The 19,504-nt window shown below is 34.0% G+C and overlaps 1 protein-coding gene across 3 annotated transcripts in view; it reads left to right on the top strand.

The window, feature by feature from the left end:
- Sp8 (Sp-like zinc finger transcription factor) overlaps nt 1-19,504 on the top strand; it is a 306,521-nt gene that overhangs the window by 257,602 nt on the left and 29,415 nt on the right. Inside the window, exon 1 of one of the 3 annotated variants that reach the window (XM_023155916.2) lies at nt 14,717-14,925. The exons of the other annotated variants lie outside the window; for them this stretch is intronic. Within the exon in view, the coding sequence (XP_023011684.2) occupies nt 14,845-14,925 (81 nt within the window). The 5' untranslated portion in view covers nt 14,717-14,844. Of the gene's footprint in view, nt 1-14,716; nt 14,926-19,504 lie in introns of those variants that run through there. 3 annotated transcript variants of the gene reach the window in all.

The raw sequence follows: 19,504 nt of genomic DNA, 5'->3' as shown, positions 1-19,504 counted from the left end.
ACATTGAAAAGAGAGCTACAGTTCTGGTGTTTAGGAACAGTGTTTGTTTTGGATTCATTCTGCGCCAGTGTTTCCAGTTGTACCTTTCAACTAGAACGTGAATAATTCCGTGCTCGAGCCCAAATGCGTTTATAATCCTATACCTATCAGACACAACACAGAACTGTTACAATCTGTCACTTTCATAGATCTCAACAGTGGATTGGCCGGGATATGAATGCATTGCCCAACTAGGCTTTACTTTCCAAGAGAACGCCTTTGACTGTTATATTTTTTCTGAAATGTTTGTATCTTCATCGGTCATATAAATGCATGAAATGTGAAGTGTTATTTTTCCAAACTGACAAAGTCGCCAGAAAAGTAATGTTATCCTAAAAAGATGAACACTTCAATGAGAAACAACATAAAACCACTTAACTTGCATATTTATTCTATAGCGAGTTTATTATGATAATCTGCCATTATTTACCACGCTCTGTACCAAGCCAAACATATCATTACATCAATAATTTCATGGTATTTTTGGCCACTTTTAACTATAAACGGCACATTATATTAACGAGATGAAAATTGTTCACCAGCACTGATGATTTTAGACAGCGGAATTCAGAATTTCATTTACAAAAAGCTTTGAATTGAATACCTACAGAGCTGATGAATTACGCAGAATAATAAAATTTTCCAAAAATCAATACAATGATGGAATACGTTGGAATACAATTTTTTGTGTAAAGATGGAGAAGTAGTGAGCGAAAAAGCAATTTTTTCAAAAATTATTCTCTTCAAAAATATATCCCCTTTCAACTTAAAAGAGGTTTTTATAGCTGGGATTGAATCAACTAACCGTATGAATATTTTATGTTATGTCATCGTGGCATAAGCCGATTGGTGTTTTCCGATGTGTTTTCGTCTTCAAAAGTTGAAATAAGTGCCGACGGACGTACAACACAAGTGTTTTCTACCCGGAACTTCGAAGAAGTGCATATACCTTGTAGATGATTGAGTTCCATATGAGTCAAATTTTATATCAATGCTCTTTCAGATATCACGTGTGTGGCATTCCTATGAATGCTATATGTTTTAATTCTAAACGAATGTTTGTAGTGAAAACTGAATGGAAAAAAGTTATTTTTGTGTAACTCATTGTTCACATGAAACTAAATGAGAATGAATGTGTCCTTTCGTGTAATTCAATGTTCATGTGAAAGTGGTTGTTCCGAAATTAATATTTATTCCAGTTTGTATCTGAAAGAAACATCTGTGCATGTTCTAGACATCCTTCCTTCCACACTTTTTGAATAAATATGGAGAAGTAAAAAGCCAAAAAGTTTTTCCAAATTTTCTATATGGTAAACAACGGCAAAGTGTCATATAAGAACACTACTTCCGATATGAAATAATTGGTATCCAACAATAATTTCAAATCAACGTTCAATTATTCTTCAATTTTTATCAAATTGATTCGACCAGAATATTAGTGGAGTTTTTCCCAACACCAAACCGTTATTTTAACACCTCGACGCTTGTTTCGACCACCAAGTGATCACTTGTCGAGGTTTTAGAGTGACGGTTTGGTGTTGGAAAAAAACTCTAGTGGATAATATTCATTACTACACCAAAGGTTCCAAACAGTGCATCACAAGTTTATTCGACTAACTGATTGATAACCAATGTTAATCTCAAATATATCAGATTTAGAGAGTGCTTTTATTCGATTTACTTGGTCGTACCATTTACACCCATGTTTAAACTTCTATGCTCTTCAACTTCTACATAGTGCTTGTTTTGACTGACGATTTTGAAATTTTCAGTGATTACAAATCATTGTTGTGCTCATCCGTCATTGTTTCACGCTAGTTGATTTCTCCAAAAAGTACCTACTCTGAATATCCTAACAGAGAACATATCCTAATGAGGATTGACGAATAAAGTCGCACCTAAATTCGAATGTATTTCTTTTCAAATTCTCTAAAATACCAACAAGATAATCATTATCCGAACATGTCATGGAACAAACTACTTCCATCGAACATTATTTGAGTCATTGGTTTCTGAGGGACAGACAAAACTGGTAAATCAATCAGGATATCTGGGAATTTTCCCGTCAATAATATCCGGTGACTTCCATCTAGTTCTCCCGTTTGCATTCGAATCAGAGATTGGCGCCACGTAATGTGTAAACCTGGGGTGACTGGCAGTATCTCTCGGTATTCCCACTCGAGCTAAAAGCTTATTTAAAGCGACGTATTTCAATTTGAACCCTCTATTTATGGCAAATTATTCTCCAATTCGGTTCTTACAGTCAAATTTCAATAGACAGAAAAAGCGTCTGTCTGATTAAAAGTTAATTTCCAGTGAGTGAATGTGAACACCAATACGAAAAGCAAGTTGATATGCGAATAAGATTATCAAAAATTTTGAATAAATTGATTAAAACTATTATTTATTTTCCCCAACACCGTTGAACTTTCTCAAAGTCTATTCGAAAAAAAATTAGACTTGCTCCGCTGATTTAATTCCAACTATAGTTTTTTCAATTATGTGATCCTACTTTTTCCATTTTTAGAACTCCAAATGACAGAGGCAGTATACCTGAATATTATGTGCAGTCATAAATATATATTAAAGCAACCTGTTCAGTTAATACTTATACGGTTTCAAAATCGCTACCTCGAAGATCTTTGAAACATAACACAAACATTTCATTTCGTTTCGTTTCATGTTGTAGTATGACCCTGTATATACCAGGAAGTAATACGAGTCTTTCTATCTTTGCTGGAATCAGCATATTCACAAAGTTTATTTGTAAGATGTAATTTTTTTCAAATAATTCATCTGTCTTTTATGACAATTTGTCATTCGACTTTTCGAGACTTCTAAAAGAAAACGTCTCTTCTTTCTTCTTTTGGTTTCGGACCAGACACGGGAATAACATCGCGATTCTGCCGATATAAAAGAATGTTTCAAATATTCTTGAATCGAAAATTGATTCATCTCAAGAAAAATAATCAATTATGGATTTATTTTGGAATAACTCGAAACTTTCCAATTGAAGTCTACCTTATCGAAGAACTCACACATCTCAAAGCCCACACTCCATCCTAAGTATGAACAAACATTTTGTGTTTTTATTGATATGACCTACTTGCTATCAAGAAATTATGTTCAGACATATATGAATATTCAGGTCTTCTGAACAATATTTCCAGTAACACTGAATCTGTTCTTTGCTAATTGATGATATCCTTAAAATCTCACGGTTGGCGGATATCCACTTCTTGGACAACTAGATGACTCACCACCATTGGAACCGACATAACAGCGGAAAGTAAGCCTTACTTCTTAATTATCGTTCCTTATTATCGACGCATTGGCATCACAGAAGTAATATCAGTTCAGTGTGATTGTATAGGAATTTTGAAGCCTTTTCTTTGCTACCTTTGAACAACTGTAAACCGATGGTATCAATACTAGAGGTAATATAATTCATCAGTTGAATCATAAAACGTGGATATCATCGTGAGAAAATCCTTCATGTTTATATCATTTATTTTCCTTTGACGCGAAACGCGCCTAGAAATAAAAAATGTCACCCGAAGACGATTGTGGATACTAACAATCGAAACGTTGTGAATTAACTTGACTTGAAATCTCCAGATTTTCAATTTTTATTTCATTTTAATAGTTCAATTTTCAATTTTTTGCCTAATTTTTATTTCATTGTTATTGTGTTTTTTGTTCAATATAATTGTTATTTTCAACTATTCGTTTTTTAATATTAATTTCTCTTTATCATTTCAGATATTTCAAATCCTATCATATTAGACAATGGAAGTCCGAACTATTGAAAATGTTTGAAACTATCATTCAGTTATTATCATGGATATATTTATGTATTCACAATGTTCATTTATTTTTTTACATTTAGAGGTGAACACGCAATGAAATGGAATGAAACAGAAATAGTCACCAAAGAATTCATTTATATACGTTCGGAAGGTGTATTTCAAGAAACTTTGTGGAAATGGATCGCAACGGATCGCACTTGGTTAGCATTGCTAAAGGTTGAGGAAGAAAATATCAACCTAAACTGATTTTTTTGGCAAACATCCTGTGTGTGTATTCTTGTAGAATATCTAAAATGACAAATTGACATGTTTTCAATTGACATCTGTCAAAAAAAATGAACAAATTCTCAATAATATCGTATCTGAAAATTTATTGCATCGAACATTTTTTCAAATCATTGGACTAACTGGATTCTTCAAAAAGGTTGCCATTCATTACACATATTACATATTACACAAAGATGAGTAGATCAAGAATAGGATTTACTTTCCTACCCTCCCGAAACAGTTATTTCCACATGCACATTGAATTACATGAAAGAAAAATACTTTCGAAACAACTGCTTTTATATAAATATTAAATTATACGAAATTCACTGCTTCCTATTCAGTTTGTACTCCAAAGATTCGTTATTGAATTGAATTTGATATCATTCATAGGAACGCTACACAACAATATCATACATGAAAGAGTTATAAAATAAGAGTTATAAAATATCACTATCATCCTAAATGGTGGGCTTTGAAGTATCGGAATAAGACCCTTGTCTTTAAATTGGAAGGGTTACATTTTTAGGAGTGATTAATTTTCGGGAAAAAAGTTTTTGATGGCTTTCTACTACTCCATATTCGTACAAAAAATGTGGGACTCTTCCAGAGAAAGGAAGAAAGCAATCAATTTCAAAAAAAGTATCTCTATGCATAGAAACAAACTGGAGGAAGAAGCCCTCCTGGAACAGCTACTTTCATATAAACATTGAATTACACGAAAGAAAAATCCTTTGGAAACAAATAATTCTATCTGAACTCTTAATTATACAAAAAAACACTTTTCTTTACTGAGTTTGTATTCCAAACATTCGTTATGAAATTGATTCAGATATCATTCACAGGATTCCTACACAATATACTGAATGAAAGGTAAAAATGTCACTTACATGGAACACTGTCATCCTCACTAGTAGACATCGATGTTACGCCGTAAGACACTTGCCTTAGGACTCTTCAGTACCAATCTGGATAACATTATGAGAAGAAACACATAATTTATTCATAAAATTACGACTTTTTGTCACGGAATGAGTTTGACCTACTCATAATGTTATCAAAATTGGTACTGAAGAGCCCTTAGGTAAGTGTCTTACGGCGAAACATTGATGTCGACCAGTGAGGATGACAGTGTTCCATGTAAGTAAAATATTTACATTTCATTTAATATATTGTGTAGGAATCCTCTGAATGATATCTGATGCAATTCCATAATGAATGTTTGGAATACAAGCTGAATAGAGAAAATTGTTTTTTGTATAATTCGATGTTCATATAGAAGTATTCGTTACGAAAAAATTTTTCTTCCGTGTTTTTCAATGTTTATATGGAAGTAGCTGTTCCAGGAAGGCTATTTCTTTCAGTTTGTGTCTGAAAGTTAAGAGTATAGAGTTATTCCTTTTGAAATGGATTGCTTCCTTCCTGTCTTTGAAAGACTCCCACATTTGTCTGTACCAAGATGGAGTAGTAGAAAGCTGAAAACTTTCTTTCCTAAAACCACTTGTCTTATTACTTAGTCATCACCTATCGGGATAATGTTACTCATTATTTTATTTTTAACATTATGGCTTGATGTCAATATTATTCCATAAAGTGAACCAATATGAATCAATAGTGAATTTTTGAAACCGTACACATAAAAGTAGTTCTGAAAATTTCTTGAACATTTCAAGTATTGAAAAACATCAAAAATGAAAGTGACTTCGAGGATTTGTAAAATAAGGTGGGATATCTCTTCTAATATTCTTATGTATTCTCAAATGAAAATCAATATTGAGATATTGAGCGATATTTTGCATTGGAGATGAATAATGTGATCAGAATATGACCGAATTAATGATAGAAATGTCAAAATTGACGAAACTGACATTCTGATTCAATTTGATGACTATCAATTGATTTCTCCAAACGATTTATGTATACTGTTCCGAGCTGAACATATGTTTTCTTTACGGTGTTATATAAATGTTCTTAAAGCCAGGAATTACTGTATTTTTTGTCTTCTGACAAATGCAAAGCTGGGCTGGCTCGTCATCTCCGTCAGAAAACTAAGATCTTTTTGAAGAACTTTATCTAAGAATCACAGTCGAGGTGCTGCTGTCAGCCGTGGCCGAGACCGACTCATAATTAAGTTTCATCTTGGTCGGTATTAGCGGCGCCTAGCTTACCGAAGTGCATTATCGTCATTATAAAAGTCATCATCATTATCTGGACTGATCATTCCCATCAGGCCTTTTTGGGCGCTTGTTGTCTGCTCGGTTTCTTTTTTCTTTGATGTCAATAATGAAACACAATCTATTTTGGCAATATTGTTGCTAAACCATTTTTATAATGTCAAGGATCATATCAATGAAAAATAATGGACAAGCACAAATTTTGTTTTGAGACAGTTGGAGAATCATTATTGTATGATAACATCAGTATATGGAATATTCAAATAAAGAGCAAAATATTTGTATGGGTACTCAAATACAATGGTCATAAAATGGGAGAGATTATTTTTCGAGATAAAAAGCATTTGGGCTTTCTATTTCTCCGTCTTGATACAAAAAATTGTGTGAATCTTCTGAAGGCAATTGATCTATAAATAAACTCTTCACAAAGATGTTCACATTATATACCTATAAACGAGTTACGAAATGAAATTTCAGTCACATGGAACACTATATAATCAATGACGGACTTCGAAATTCCGGAATAAGACACTTGTCTCATTACCTCATCAATATTACAAGGTAAAGCACCCGTGTTAGGAATCACACGTTAAAAGGTTAGACCTCGTTAGTCCTTAGCTCGCACAGGGTTCAATTTCTGAGGGTTGTCGTTTGTAGGGGTGCGACAGCTGATTAACGGAAAAATATATTTCGAACATATATTTTAAACATATTTCATTCATAACATTGCGACTTTGTATCATCTTCTCAAATCATGATAACAGAACGTAAAGACATTCATACGCTTATTTGATGCAATTACAGCCATAAGAATTTTGTTTAAATTGAAAGGAAAACGTATATATAAAACTACTATATAAACAGAATGATAATGACATTTGAAAACAATTTCCGTGTTTGCCACACACTATTGCCGGTTATCATTAATTACTGTTACTGTAAGTAACAACTCAACCTCTCACAAGTCAATCATAATGAGGTTTTTTTGATTGGTTGGGAAAGGGATCAAAAATATTCGTACATAAACAATTTAGTTTTATGCCAACGTTTCGGACTTTATTAAATCCATCATCAGAGCTCAAACATTAGTTATCCATGTCATGTTCCTTTCGGGAACTGATAAAGCTGGCAAACTATTTAAGAACTATATAAGATGATGTGATTCAATATAAAAACATGACTTCACTCTTGCATACTCTCTGACTTGTAACTGGAAAGTAGTATTATTGAAAATAATATCATATATCGAATTGAAAGAATTTAAAATTTGCACAGGATCTTACACGGACTCGTATTCCTGAAACTGCATTTAATGCCTCAATTCAGTCCATTATAAGTGAAAGAATCATGTTTTGGGGGTTCAGCTAGTATTCATTGAAATGTTCGCTGGATGTACAGAAAATATCCATCAAATATATTTGCCAAGCTGGACCACGTGACTCGGACCGGCAATTGTAAATTGACAAGAAAATGCTGACCGTTGGATTTAGACACTATGTGTCAAATAAAAAAATATACGATATAGAAGTCTTCCTCTTGTTATCCATCACTCGTCAGACATCTTTTCTCCTTGAAAGATACTACCCATTATAGTGACATTAAAATGTATAATCATCTACCATATCAAGAATACAAAATGATGACTCCTTTTGAACTTTCGAGTGGTCAAGTACCCAGTTTTGTTCGCTCAATTAATCATCAAACATCTCTGTGATTTTATTCATCTGATAATAACTTTTGTATACTTCATTTCATAACATGTTTTGTCGAAAAGAGTATCTCTATGGACAATGAAATATATTTCCCCCCAAAAAGTTTGTGCGAGTCGGAACCTTTCCCGATGAGCCGTCATCAATTAAACTATTAAAGTTGAGAATGAGACGGTGGGACGATAGCCTGGTATGTTGACGTGGGTGGTTTAGTCCACTCACTCAATCGACCGCTGTGTGAACCGGTGGTTCGAACCGCAAGGCCGGGCGTTCAATTTTCGCTTTCTATCGTCCAACCCGTTTCAGGAATCACACGTTGGAAGGTAAGACCTCGTTAGTCTTTAGCTCGCACAAGTTTCGACTTTTGAGAGTTGTCGTTCGTAGGGGGGCGACAGCGGGTTAACGGAAAGACAGATTTTAACAAACATACTGTAGAAAGGATAGGCAATAATTAAACATAGATTATTAAATCTCATTGCGTGTCAAGAAGGAAGGAAAAGTGCCCTCTCAAGGTTTCTAAAAACAGCTTCATTTTTAAAGTAATTTCAGATTTGTTTTATATTCAATTGGGCTGCAGAAATGTCTTGTTTGAATAACTTCATTTTCTGTGTGGTGTTTTATTCGTGTAACCCAGGGGTTCCCAACCGGTGGTACGCGTACTACCAGTGGTACGCGGCAACGTTTCAGGTGGTACGCGTGAGTGATGTGAGCAACATGCTGTTAATAGCAAACATGACTCAGCTCACGGGTCGCTAGAAAAACGAAATACCCATAACCCAGTGAACGACCCGACATCTGACACTGATGTTATAAACATGGCGCAGCTACTTGTTTTCGTGCGAATTGATTATAATGAAGAGGTGATAGAAAAGTTTTTTTTCTGCAAACCACTTGAATCAAATACCATGGCGGAACTCACTTTTAAGGTAATTGATGAATATGTACTCAAAGTAGGTATTCCCTGGTCCAAGTGTGGCTTGTGTACAGACGGGGCAAAAGCTATGTCAGGAAAATTGACAGGGCTAGCAGCAAAAATGAAAGGAGTTGCTTCTGAATGTAAAAGTACGCATTGTGTCATCCATCTACAAGCATTAGCTGTTAAAGGTATGCCGGAAAATCTTAACTCCGTTCTATCAGATGCTGTGAAAGTTATTAACTTCATAAAGGGTACGGCTCTGAACACAAGATTATTCTCCTTAATGTGTGAAGAAATGGGTGGCAAGTTCGAAACTTCTGCATACAGAAGTGAGGTGGTTATCTCGCGGGAAAATTTTGAACCGTACCTTTGAACTGAGATCAGAAGTTTTCATGTTTTTAGGTGAAAAAAATCATGACATGAAGAAATTGTTTGCTGATCAAGAATGGTTGTCAAGATTGGCTTACCTAGACGACATTTTTGACAAACTCAACACACTAAACTTGAAACTACAGGGACCAAACACAACAGCCTTTACAGCCAGAAAGTTAGTCCAGTTTTGTTCACAAATACAGGAGGAGAATTTATCTGTATTCCCCACTCTATCATCATTTTTTGAATAAAATGAAATATCTCCAATGCCAGATGTGGTTGCAGATATCGTTGTTCACTTGGAAGGCCTGTAACCTATTCCTATTAAAATCATTATTTATTCTATACTTAGCAGCTCTGAAACAAAATCCAAGGTACCTACGCCTTTGATCATCTGGCTAGTTTAGACCATTGTCGTCATCGATACTTATTCTCATGTGAATGGACCACGTGAACCATACCCATCGCTGTGGAGATGGTGACATTGTTGATGAAATATTCAAATGAAGAAGGGCGTCACAATTCACAATAGTCGCGTCTCCCAGTCGGAACTCCTACGCGGTACGACGACGAGTACGGTCGGCGAGATCAAAGCATTCGAAGTATCACGTACGGTTGGTATTACTGAAATATACAATTTAAACCGAAGACCACACACATTTCGCGAATATTTCGGATATGGGTCGTGTAATGATAATCACACTGATGAAAGATTCAACCGTTCGATGATGATTGTATAGATTTGTACCTATTAGAAATATTTTTAACGATGAAATGAATCTAATTCAAAAATCTATTTTCTAAAGCAGATGACACTTTTTTATAGGAATTGCAGTTTCAAAATGATCTCTGATCATTTTCTAGAAGTGAACAATTAATAAAAAAATCTGGTAGTAAAGTCGATATCTAACAAATCTGTAATATATTGACGCTGTTCTCGATAACCACGTGCATACTTAATTCCTTTCATTTTCTTGTATTTTGACAAGTTGTTTTGAATAAATCAAAAATAGGAGAAATCACGTACATCTCACTCGGAAAAAGGTGGACAAAGCAGCATACATACGTGTTTTGGCTAATGACCAAGTGCACCTATAGATGGGCAAGATTTGTTTGCCAAAAACTACACTTATATAGGTACGGAGTCATATGTTGATGACACTTGTTGGTGTGTATATTCATTTTTTCAATTTGAACCAGTTCGTTGGTGTATTTTGGTTCATATGGAAGAACTATTAATTTCAAATCTTCATCTTTCTGAAAAGTTGAAGATTTACGAAGACACTTTCTCTTCCTAATTAACTCATCCACTACGTTTGAAGAATTCCCGTTACTTTCAGATGCGTCAAAAGATACTGAAATCTCACCATCTCGCAAACTCATATCTTTGATTTTCTTTATCGTACATTGAGCACGACATAGTGAGACTTTCGTATCTTTTGACGTATATAGGTATCTTCCTTATTTCCAAGTGTCCCCATGTATAGGGGAACAAGTGTCCCCAATAGAATATCTGAAGGATCTTTTGCAAACAAAATAACTATGTGGTGAAGTAGGTTCTGGAAAAAATTACATTTTACTGGCACAGTAAAATGAATCGCATGGTATCGTTGACACATATTTGTAGTATAAGATATACTTATATAACTATAATGCACAAAAGTTTTTGCTTTCATGATTATGATATATGATTATGTAAGTTATAAGTGTACAAGTAATATGTATTATAATTTCATTAGTGTATGTATCGGTTGAGCTGTTTCTCCGTGTTCTGTGTTTTTGATCCTCACAAGAATTATTTTCACAGCGTTTCGGCAAATTCTCATTTGCCATATTCTGGTGATGTCTGGAGTTTAGAACTAGTTCTAAATGTATGTATGTATATGTGTCATTTCGGCGGTGAATCCATCTTTGATATTATCACGACGTTTTGGCAAGATCCCACCATCCGTGAAGGACATTATCACGACGTTTCAGCAAGATCTCACTTGCTATATTCATGTGCTCTGCTTGGTGAACTTGAAACTGTTAAGCTGTTCAAGTTCAGCTACCAAGCAGGGCACATGAATATGGCAGGTGAGATTTTTCGTCTCCAGACGAAATTCAACTAGCCGAGTTCAAATGACGGCCCATTATTGATTCTCTTACAGATATGGGGCAAATAGAGATGTTTTTGTACCATACAAAATATTAACATGCCAGGAATACGTGTTAAACTCCTAATAATTTTTGATCTCATTCGCATCCTTCATTTAAAAAATGTAATACTCAGCGGTACGAACCACCTCCAGTAGAGTTGCCTCTGTTGCTTATTGCATGTTCATATGGCTCCATGCTGAGGTTTATTTTGCGATTGTCCACGTGCCCCTTTCATTGTGGTCGGTAGAAACTTAAACACTTAGTTGCCTATACCGTTCGAAAATAGTGATATTGAAAAATATGTCACAAAAAGGTTAGAGCTGATTTGACCGAAATTTCGGTCAAATATACAGATATGAATGAATCAAAAATTGACGAATACAAATGAACTTTCTGTACTTAGAAAATTCGGAAAATACTTCAACTTTGAGTCCATGTAACCGAAGTCGCAGCAACAGCTATACCTACAAATTATAATGAAATGTTGTTGGTACTGACCTTCATTTATCAATATACTTGGCACATTTGGATTTTATTGAATACACTGAGCCGTTTCTTGGTGAAAATAAGTAACACTATTCATGATAATGAATACAAATCTTCACAATATTTAATTTCCAACACGTGTTTCACTGCAACAGTTTAGTTTCTTGAGGGTGTCACCAGCCCAACTGAGAAAACTATTAAAGGTGGTGGAAGTTGTAGTTAAAAAAATCTGTTAAAATCTGTTTTTCCGTCAATCAGCTGTTGCCCCCTACAAATGACAACTCTCAAAAGTCGAAACACGTGCGAGCTACCGATTAACGGGGTCTTACCTTGTAACGTGTGATTTCTAACACGGAAAGCGTATTGGAACTAAAAATCTATATAGTGCAGATTTGTAATTATTATCATGAATATAGCATTTGAATATTATAGAATTTTTTTACAGGAATTTAGGTAAACACTGGAACTGAATATATGGAGAATCAAATTGATAGAATGACGGATGACGATATAGGGTTCATTTTCAACATAATAATAACTGATAATTATTTTCATAAAGATTAGAGGTATCTATCTGTTCTAATGTTTGGCAGTAAAAAGCATATCAATGTTTTGGTGTATGAAAAATAATTTTCAGTGAATAAGATTTGAAATTCTGTCACTGCCAACAAAGTGCTCAAATCAATAAAGTATATGGTTGGTTGAATTCAACAATAACATCCAAACAAGTGAAAATTATTTCAACTCATGACTCTATTCTATTCAATGAATATTACTGGAGTTTTATCCCAACACCAAACCGTTATTTTTAACATCTCGGCACGTGTTTCAATCACGAAGTGATCATTTTCAAGAAGAAGATTAAAGTAAATCTAAATACAATGTTTTCCTTATCTATATCATAGGTATGTTCTAATTGTCTTAAATTGTCGTATTCTATTTGTTGAATCAGTAAATATGGGTTGGATAGGTATATATTAGATACATAGTATACATATATACATGGAAGATATTCGAGAAAACACATTCTAGGGGTTCTTTATTATTTTATTAATAATGAATGATGAATGTTATCACCGATAGTTCAGTTTGTAATGTTGTTTGTTCACTGGTTCATGTTCATGATATTTTTATTTATTTTTCCATTTCAACTGACATCACACACAAAACGTCTCAACTTAGTTTATTGTTTCACTTTTTTTGTCATACACAAGCTCTGTGAGCTTCAGTGGCTTGTCATGTTTGTTTCTGCTTTTCTTTTTGTTTAGGTATATGTATATATATATATATTGCAATCTTATGAAATAAACATTATTTATATTATTATTATCTACCTACAACTGTATATGAACTCAAAGTACAAGATGAAAAAAAGTCCTACAGCATGGCATACCTACAGAAAGAGTCGGAAAAATTACCGTTTCATAACAAATATTTTTGTTATTGTTTGGCAATATTCCATGGCCAAAGATCCAATACTTACTGGAAGTGGTATGGAATTATAAATATATTCAATTGAACTCAAAATTTATACCTATATTGTGATTTTCACTACAGTTTACAAAACCGCGACACGTGTTTCACTCTACAATTGTTCACACAACCAGGACTAATGATTGTGAACTTATTGTAGATAGTGAAAATCAAAATAATTAGTAAGGAAACTAACTTGTATAAGTTTATTCACTTGCTACCAATATTAATTCCTTCATTAAAGGAAGGTGTCGGGACTGATGATAGGTGAATTATTATTCAGCGTAGTCAACGATAACATTTATTAACACAAAACACAATGACAAACATAACACGAAAAAAAAAATTACAAGGTAACCTCGAGAAACTAACGCAAGGTATTTTCTCGATCTGCCAGGAGATTGTAGAGCAGGTTTAATTCTCGGCGGAAACCCCTGGATGAGAACAAAAAATTGTATTGGAAGTAATTTTCTCACTGACAAAAGGTCGAGTCATAAATTTAGTCAAAAAGGAGCAACCACTTGGACCCTTGTCTTAGCCCATAAAAGTGTTAACCATAAGTACCTATACTCGAAACATCCCAAGTGGAGCCTGTCGATCTAAATATCCATATGTTTTTCGGCAAAAAACTTTATTTTCGAGAGAAGAGGGCATTTCAATGATATGCGGTGACAAAATAAAAAATGCTGAGTAAAAATTAAGATAAAAGAATCAACATAAAAAACCCGAGCAGATGGATATTTTGGACGACTGCTCGATAATAGAGTTATGAAAAGTTAATTTCCCAACAAGATATTATAATACAAAAATTAAAACCAATAACGAAATAAAATGTTTCTAAAGTAAGTAGGTAGTTGTAGGAAAAAACCATACAAAGGCTTACTTATTTGTGGTTCGAAATTATCATTTTTATTGATCTATAATGAGAGGGGAACATTAACGGTAATTTGGACTATCTCGTGAAAAACTTCGTATCATCGCCAATAACAATACTATTATTACATTATTGGTATAAACATGCTTCCGAAAATAACACCTTCCACACAATCATTAACGATTTACCATAGCGAGAGAGTACCCGGCGAGTACTTTCGCTAATAAAGCGCTTGTTTACAAAATAATAGATGCCACATATACTCAACTCATCCCTGTAACTGTATAATTTCTAGTTACATCAACCAACATGCGCACTGAAAGTCGGCGATAAAAACCTAGGGGCGGTGCCAATAATAAATGGCAGTCCAACCTATTGGTTGTCAGGTTTTAAGTCCGCCCATCCCGGCTTAGCACAGAAGGGGAACCGGTGATTTTCTACTGTTCCCCTTCTGAGAAACAGTAAGCAATGTGATTTCAACAATAGTAGTCTAATATACCCTTTATCAGTGCGTCGTGTGATTGTTGCGACTAGTCAGGTTTTCCGTTGATGTTTTCTGATAAGAGGTGACTTTTTAAGTGTCACCATGCTTACTGATATGACTCCCACAGCTGGTCAGTTCTACGGAGCTCAGATACCTGCTATGACCATGAATATTAAAACAGCTGTAAGTACATTTGACAAAAGTAACTTGTTAAATATTCAACATATTAGCTTATATTGTTTGAAACAATGTGAAAATGATAAGCAGTGACTCTTATCTCGCATTAGGTTGCAAGGTTACCACGTTCTTATTTTCTAGCTCAGAATGTAAAACTCTTATGAGGGGCAAATTAGTAGGTATTGAATATTAATATTTCACTAGCAATCACCCCAAACCTTGAAACAAAAGGTAAAACTATTAGGTATCAAAAGGATAAATTGGTATTATTCAAAGCAACAATTACACGAAACAAGTTTACTAGGAATAAAGAAACAAAGTATTTTTTCCAACTACTAATTTCTCAATTATTAGGAATTATCGTGAAGTTGTTATTGTGTATTTTGGGAACGAAATAACATAATTACAGAATACTTAGGAACACAATAGCAATAAAATATTCAATACAATTACTGTGAAAGTGAGAACAATTTGAATTGATCTATCGATACAGTATATAGGAAAGGTTTCAATAAAATATTAGTATTAACGTCTGTTTCTTCACTCAGAACAAGATTTTTGAAGAGACATTGTCAAAGCAAATCCTTTTGTGCTAATTCACTAGTTATATCTACAAAAACATCGTGCTAATACTGTAACACAACTTCTTTATCCTTTGTTGTGGTTGCTCATGTCCAGCCTATTGTCGAACATTCCTTTCAAACCACTGTGCTCAAAAGGTATTAAGTAAGCTATTCTCTCAAATTCTCAGTAAGTAGTAGGTACTTCAAGTTATTTCAAGAGTGCTTGAGTTGAGTAGGTTCGTTTAAGTGAAGAGAACTATTTAAATGGCAACTTTCAAACTGATTTTGTAGGATTTATGGGTAATAAGAGATTAAGATTGCTCCCAAATTGTTGTGAAGTTTGGGGTTTTTTTGTTATAAAATACTAAAAGAGAAGATGATATTTCAATCACTCAATTTTTCAACCCCTATCTATCTTTTGTAGATTGCTACAAAAATTTATCAGATTGGTGGCTAATTCTGATGGAGAAGGTAGAAATGTATTATAACTACTTAGCACATACGAATTGATAGGAATTTATTCGAATTTTCGATTTCTTTGATTTATTATTATGTACTGCTACTTGAATGAAATTATGTAGCCGTTTTGAATTGCCTCATAAGTTTATCTATTGTTTCTTGAAAATTCCTACTTTGAACTCGAAATTTCGACTTTGATCTTGTAATTTCAACTTAAAATATGTGGAACGTGTTCGGTTTTTAGGATAACCATTCCCGGTACTTTGGTTCCTTTCTGGATATAATATCATAACACATTTGAATTTTATCTGAAATAGATATCTAAGTAAAATAATCCTACGCATTGAAAACCCGTCCGTTTTCAAAAATTAAACAGCTAGTACCCAATTGTTGATAAAATGCAATCATATTTAGGCGTGCGTAGAAAAATCAATAGAAAGTTAATAGAAAAACAAAACTATACCTATGTAAATATAGGTAGTATATCGTAAGGTATAAATTCGGTATTGATTGTAGTACCTTCCTATGGAAACTGAAAACGAGAGATATCTATTAACACCCCATTATTCGAGTTTTAACGCCATTCAATACGTTGATATTTGTTTGGTTAGCTCCATGCTGTGCAAACACATCAGCAAAGCTGCGTGAGGTACCCGCTGCACTGTTATTTCTCAACGGTCCGACGCTAAGTAGCTTTTAAACACACTCGATCCGACGGATGGAGTTGCCTCATAAACAAATCTGTTGAATCGTACAAGAATGTAAAACATTGGAAAGGAATAGGTACGGTATATTACTCCAGGTGTATGTTATTAAGTTTATGTAACGTTTCGTCAATTATAACTATGTGTAAATCTAGTTGGAACCGTTATTTCATGAATATGAAATATGGAATATTCAATTAATAATTTTACTGAATAGTTCACTTTTCTCAAATTATAGGTGAATAAACAACATAACACCCACAACATTAATATATTAAAGTTTGATTTTTACAAAACAAATTGTACCTATCTAATTGCCTCATCCCGATTTCTCACGCATATTATTACAACTCTGAAGTAAGGTGTTTATAACTCTCTGTTTTTTGACACCTATTATTGATTCGAATACATTGAAAATGAAACAGAATGCGTTTCTTGGACTAGGTATACAATGATCCCTACTCCCATTTCAAATTGTCAACCTCAATCAAAATCGTGATTGAATGGTTCTCAGTTGACCTGAACTGAAAAACAAGTTTTATTCTGTTAGTAAGAAATGCTCAAACAGATGTTTGTATAAGGTTGTTTTTCTTTTGTAACGCATATGTTCAACCTGTCTGGGAGAAACATGAGCCATTTTTACTACTCGTGCAGATTCATAATTTGAGAACATTTTGCAAGTTTAAGTACTTCCTCTGATTTACTGCTTTTCTTGAAAGTATTTCACACTATACCATCATATTTACCGTTTTGGCGGCACCTTTTGTATTCATGAACTTTCTAAGTGGCCTTATGGTTTTAATTATGTGCAGCCAGGGCCGTAGCGAAAAGAAATACCAGGGGGGAGGGAATCGAAATTTTCCCAACCCCACCAGCAAAATTTCCCAACTTTCGAAAAAATGAAACCCGAGGAAGTCGTTACTAGTATAATATATTAATTTTCTTACTTAGCTATCCAAAGATTGGCTGCATGCTTATGCCCGTTAGGGTATGCACAAACAAAAATAAATTTTTGGTATTTATAAAAATGATAATGGGAATTATTCTACTTTGAACCAAGATCCTTAGTCTTCCATCATATCTACCATGTATAGAAATATTAAATACAAATGAAAAGAAACAGCATTCAAATAATAATTTATAAAAATAAAAATAATTTATTGTTTTCTACTATTATTTTTTCTAAATTCATGGTCCGAAATTTCCCAACTTTTCCAAGTCGAAAAAACAGCGAAAAGTTGGGAATTTTGAAAAATTGTCACTTCAAAATTGGTGGACTGTTCTCTTACTTAGGAAAAATTAAACTTTTTGAAGTTTTCAAACAACTCAGAATTTCAAAGTTATGCATGTTGGGAAATCCCAACCTTCTCCTGATCCTTTCCCTTTTCTTTTTACCCCTCCCATTCTTTTCTCTCATTTTTTAATTTTTATTTATTTTTTCACTTTTATTTTTTTCTATTTTCACGGCCAAAAATTTCCCAACTTTTTTCCAAGTTGAAAAAGCAGGGGAGAGGCTCCCCCCCATCCCCACCCCATAGCGACATTTTCGATTTTCTGTCTAGTTGCACAAAATTCTTTTAAATTTTCAATATTTCTCAGATATACATTAGGAATCGATACTTTCCACAGATTTATAATACGTCGTTTGTCAAATGAAGGAGTTCTTAAAATATAGCTCGAGGTGAGTTGAAAATAAAAGCAGGTTGAGTCAGTCAAACACTTACCGTGAATTCACCTATACAGGGTGTTTCAAATTCGATTCTCACCATTGGGATCTCGGAAACTATGAGAGATACGATGATGGTTAAATTGGGGCAAAGTTGACTAACAATATGCCCTTGATAAAGTTCTGAAATTCCGAGTATATCCGGAGATATCTGGATAAAACAGAAATTTCGGAAAATGGTACATCTTATGATAGATACATCATTGAAAAGGTAAAATCTGGTTCTATTCAAAACAGAAAGAATCCAATGTAGCGCCCGTAAGAAAAAATAAAGTTGATGATGGTGGTCGGAAGACGAAACGTCTGATAGCAAATCGGAAAACACCATTATGTAGCAGGAAAAAAGTGGCAATGTGGAAGTGCAATTTATTTTCGAATCCTTCAAAAAATAAAGCCAGAAAAAAGTAAAAATTTTCCGAAATTTCTGTTTTTTTTCCGGATATGTCCGGATATATTCGGAATTTCAGAACTTTCTCAATGGCATATTGTTAGTTATGTAAATGCGCAACTTTGTCCCAAATTAACCATAGTTTCCGAGATCCCAATTGGTGAGGATCGAATTTGAAACACCCTGTATATCTGAAGAGGGACAAGTTGTTAAAACCTTTCAAAGTCACTTGTGGTATCTCCAACAAGGCGGATAGCTATATATTCTCTGGATGAAATCTAGCAGTCTCATATTTTGCTCAAGGGCGGTACTTCATATAAAAGAGCAATAACCCAATAAATGTCATTCTTGCCAGTAGATTTTGTGTCAAATTGTGGAGATTGATACAAAAACAGTATAATAATATATTTTAAAGATACAAGCAATTTCTACCAGTGCGACTTATGTTATACAGGGAAGTGGATTAAAATTTGCCTTTATCATTCCAGTTGATGTTAATTTCACTTCTAAAAAATCAATCAACGCAATTGTGTAACCTGACATTATATATTGGCAGTTTTTGCCACATTCACTTTCTTGAAGGTATCGAGACTGGTGATAGGTGAATTATTAATTAGACAAACACAGCGTTTATCAACAATGACATTTATTAACAACAAAACATACCGACCAACAAAACACGGAAAAAAATTACAGGGAAACCTCGAGGAACTAACGCAATGTCTTTTCTCGGTCTGTAAGGAGA

The sequence above is a fragment of the Leptinotarsa decemlineata genome, unplaced genomic scaffold (assembly GCF_025532065.1).
Source record: "Leptinotarsa decemlineata unplaced genomic scaffold, Ldec_3_MD MMD2_tig00000090_RagTag_RagTag, whole genome shotgun sequence".
Classification (NCBI taxonomy): Eukaryota; Metazoa; Arthropoda; class Insecta; order Coleoptera; family Chrysomelidae; genus Leptinotarsa; species Leptinotarsa decemlineata.
This window is presented reverse-complemented; position numbering and strand designations above follow the sequence as displayed.